Genomic DNA, 4,649 nt, shown 5'->3' on the forward strand with positions numbered 1-4,649 from the left:
CCAACGCACATCCTGTTAATATTTTTATAATTGACTTTTTTTTTTTTTTTAATTTACCATTCACAAACTAAAACTAAATAGAAATAAGCCAAATTTATCTTTTATATTTTTTTAAAATATCTAATTTAATTTATTTTTTCACTTTTATTTAATTTAATTTTTTTATTTTAATTTAAATTTAAATTGATTTAATGCACAATTCACTCATCATTTATGACTTGGTGTATGAGTTATTTTCTTTTTCTTTCTTCAATATTTTTAATGTTAATTACTTAATTAATCTTTTTAATGTTAATTAAATAATTATAATTAGTTAATTTTTTATATTTAACTTTTTAATATTAATTAACAATATGAAAAAAATAATATTTTATATTTTTAATTTTATTTAATTATAATTTTCTAATTTTAATTAAGAAAATGAAAATATAAAATAATATTTTTTATTTTAAATAATTAAAATTAATTACAATCATAATTTTTAATTTTAATTAATTATATGAAAATAAAACTATTTTTTACCATTTTTCAATTTAATTAAATAATAAAAATATAAAAATAATATTTTTTTCATACTTTCATTTTAATTACTTATATTAAATAATATTATTTTTATTATTTAATTTAATTAATTATAAAAAAAATAAAGATAACATTTTAATATTAAAAAATAAAAAAATATTAAAAATGGAAAATGCTCAATTTAGTCCCTGCACTTATTAGAAAAGTTCAATTTAGTCAATTTCTAATTTTTTTATCTACTTTAGCAAAAAAGTTTCAATTTAATATCAATTTAACTCAAATTTTAAAATTTATAATTTAAATTTCTTAATTTTTTTATTAAAATAAAAAATTAAAAAGTTTAATTTTTTTAATTTTGAGACTGAATTTATTGATTTCTTAATTTAAATCTAAAAATTAAGAAGCTCAATTTATTTATTTTCTTAATTTTTGAGCTAAATTGAGTTTAAATTGTAACTTTTAGGCTAAATTAAACAAAAAATTAAAAATAAACTAAATTAAACTTTTCAATAAGTACAGGTGTGGAATTGAGCTGTAATCTTAAACTAAATTATTATTATTCGAAAAATAATATTTTAATTAATAATTTATATTTTAAAAATTTAATAATTTTATAAAATATTTAAATTCTCTATTTAAATTATAATATATAAAATTTTATAAATATTATTATAATATATATATTTAATTAATTACTTATATAAATAAATTCAGGTAATAAATTCTATATATATAAAAATCAAACCCTTTTTTAAATCTGAATTATTTTAAATCTGATTATATAACATCTAAATTTATTTTATTAAGATTTGGTCTGATTAGATACTTGTAAATACCCGATAAAGTAATAGAAATCGTATTCAATGAAAAATCAAATTGATTTATTTTTTAAATTTTGATTTTTCATTTAATTGATGTGATTTTGATTATCATTTGGGTTACCTCTGTTCGATTTCCATTTAAAAAAAATTAACTTATTGGCTAAAAGAAAGCTAATCCTTAACGATAATTTTATTCAATTTTTTTAATTTTAACAAAATTGGTCAAAATTTTAAAATGTATAAAATTTTATGTTAATTTCCAAAAATTTAAAAATTTATTGCAATTTTATCCATTTTTTTATATATATCCTCTTACACTTCATTTTTTTTTTTTATCTAACCTTATCGATACTATTAACTACTTTCAACTTTATTAACCTTATCGATACTATTAACACTTCAACTTGTTTACCCTCATCCTTCATTAATTCACATCTTCCTAAACAGAGATAAAATAATTGTTTCTCTTAATCTTTACACTCATCCAAACAGACTGTAACGGCCCGGCCCACTAGTGATATTGTCTGCTCTGGACCGAAGCCCTCACGGTTTTAAAACGCGTCACTAGGGGTTACGAACCAACAACTTATGAACCCAGCATCTCTCCCGTGTTTTGTCAATGTGGGATTTGCCTAGGGTGTTACAATCCACCCCCCTTATGGGACTCAGCGTCCTCGCTGAGGTTTGCCCCACCATCGTTCAAGGTTGCACGCGGAGCAGCTCTGATACCACAAATGTAACGGCCCGGCTCACTAGTGATATTGTCCGCTCTGGACCGAAGCCCTCACGGTTTTAAAACGCGTCACTAGGGGTTACGAACCAACAACTTATGAACCCAGCATCTCTCCCGTGTTTTGTCGATGTGGGATTTGCCTAGGGTGTTACACAGACCCTTGACCTTAGCATGAGGAACTCAATAGTACAGATAATACGAGAGGAACTCAATAGTATAGATAATTAAAATTATAAGGATAAAATAATATAAATAATTAAATATCAATTATTAAATTAATTATAAGGAAACGCGTAAATATGCCTTGCACTGGGACTTTGATAACATTATGCGTAAATACGCGTATATATCGATCCTCTTGTATGCGAATCAAATATCAATTTCATTCAAAACAAATTTTATAACATTCTTCCCTTCGTATTCAATTCAATGCCGATTCATTTTAAATTTTTCAGTGCAAAGGAGTATGATTCCTTCTGGGTGGATAGCTCTGTTATTTCTGCTGATGCTCTGAAACAGAAAATTGTTGAATTAAAGTATAAATCTAAATCCAATAGCTTGTGTTTGGGTACTGATTTGGACCTTGTGGTCGTTAATGCCCAGACGAATGATTGTTACGCTGATGATATGCTGATCCCTAACAATACTAGGGTTCTGATTCGTCGTGTTCCTGGATCGCGACGTCGCAAGCCCATCGACAATACAACTATTGTTGTTAGGGAAAAGCAACGGCCACTTAGTTCCTCTTATTGTACTGGTTCTAATTCCTCCAAGATTAGCTCTGAAACTGCTATTACTGCTTCATGCAGAAGCAACCCTGCAAATACTGGTGTTAGTTCTGTTTGTTCAAGTACTGTCACTAGTTTGTCCACAACAAAACCCAATGGGGGTGATGGATTTCGATGTGACGATGGGTTTGGGGATGATGTGCTTGTGATTCCTAGAATGAAGCCAGTTCAGCATAGCAAGTCAACTGTAGATGCAGAATCTGATGAGGACAGCAAGATTAAGGCTTTAGTAAATGCTCCAGCCTTGGAATGGCGGTTGGAAGGTTCAAATGGTGTGAAAAATGGTAGGGGTTTTAGTGGATTGGTGAAGAAAATACCACCAGAGGGTTATGTGTGTCACAGATGTAAAGTGCGAGGACATTTTATTCAGGACTGCCCAACAAATGGAGATCCAAATTATGATTGCAAAAGATTGAGGCCTCCTACTGGAATTCCCAAGTCGATGCTGATGCCAAACCGAGGTGGCTCTTATGTGTTGTCAAGTGGTGCAACTGTTGTTTTACAGCCAAATTATCATGCTTTTGAGAAGGAAATTTTTGGCTGCTTGCCTTCAAAGAGATCCTGGTCTGCTAGTGATCTTCCACCAGAACTTCTCTGCCCCTTGTGCAAACAAGTAATCAAGGATGCTGTCTTGACTAGCAAATGTTGTTTCAAGAGCTTTTGTGATAAGTGTATCGGGGTTCATCTAATCACCTCTAAGTTGAAATGTGTTTGTGGGGCAACAAATATCCTTACTGATTATCTGATTCCAAACATGACGCTTAGGGACACAATTAATTGCATTGTGAAATCTGGTCCTTGTTACAGCAGCAGTGGTGAAAATGCCAAAAGAAACTCTTTCCAAGATAAGGATATGGAATTGGCTCACTGTTCAAAATCTCAGATCTCTACAACAAAACCATCTGCAGAATCATTTCAGGAAGAGCAGAAGCCATCACCTGGTGATGTAGAAGATGGGGCAAATAAAAGAAAACTTATTGACGCTCCACACCAGACAACTAAGAAAGCTAGAACTACAGGAGCAACTAATGTATCTGAATATACTATTGGGCCAATGAGAATGAAAGATACAGCATCACAAGGAGGTGTCATGGGGGTTGAGGAAAAAGTGCAGCAAAAGGAGATTTCCAGTGAGGTAGAGAAGAAAAAGGACGAGAGAGAAGTGGTCAAGGGTGAAGTCAAGCAAAAGGTGGTTTGTGGTGCGAGAGGAAAGAAAAAGAGAGAAAGAAGTCAAGATGTTGAGACTGAGAGCTATATGATGCCTATTGGTTCTTATGCATACAATCCATACTGGGTTGGTGCGCAGGTGGGTTTGGAAGGATATATGGCACCTTATTATGCTGCTGGTGCGATGATCTATGGATTGAGCTCATTTGGAACATCATTCAATGGTCTGATGAATCAATACACTTTTAGTATGCAGTGAATGGGTGACAGGAGATGACGCTATGGGTTAAAAGCTTAGATGTTGACTTTTAATGGCAATCGTTCCTCTTTTTCTAGTTTCTTTTGGGCCTAAATGTACAGTAGGAGAACATGGATTTATGTTGGTCTAACCTGGGCCAGTTTTGTAATCTCTGTTTTAATATTCTTATAAAAATCTCATATTCTTTTTTCCAATAATTTTGTTATTTATTTCATTTATTTATTCTCACAACGAATGTGTCTTTTGCAAAAAAAATAAGGGTTGCAAGGAAGCTTGAAAGTATTGAACAAAGTGCACGAATCTTTTTTTGGATTTGGAAGGGCATTCATTGTTAGCATTCCATTTTGGTAGCCTATTTC

General features: G+C 30.5%; 1 protein-coding gene across 1 annotated transcript; it reads left to right on the plus strand.

The window, feature by feature from the left end:
- The first annotated feature begins 2,505 nt into the window (after positions 1-2,505).
- Positions 2,506-4,290, plus strand: LOC110662769 (E3 ubiquitin ligase PARAQUAT TOLERANCE 3-like). The gene has a single exon (XM_058143273.1). It carries the CDS (start codon positions 2,506-2,508, stop codon positions 4,288-4,290), a length of 1,785 nt encoding a protein of 594 aa, XP_057999256.1.
- Positions 4,291-4,649: the final 359 nt, after the last annotated feature.

The sequence above is a fragment of the Hevea brasiliensis genome, chromosome 3 (assembly GCF_030052815.1).
Source record: "Hevea brasiliensis isolate MT/VB/25A 57/8 chromosome 3, ASM3005281v1, whole genome shotgun sequence".
NCBI classification, from domain to species: domain Eukaryota; kingdom Viridiplantae; phylum Streptophyta; class Magnoliopsida; order Malpighiales; family Euphorbiaceae; genus Hevea; species Hevea brasiliensis.

Bases quoted from the DNA above. Each gene is read 5' to 3' on its own strand.
- LOC110662769 (XM_058143273.1), top strand. From the start codon at position 2,506: ATGCCGATTCATTTTAAATTTTTCAGTGCAAAGGAGTATGATTCCTTC.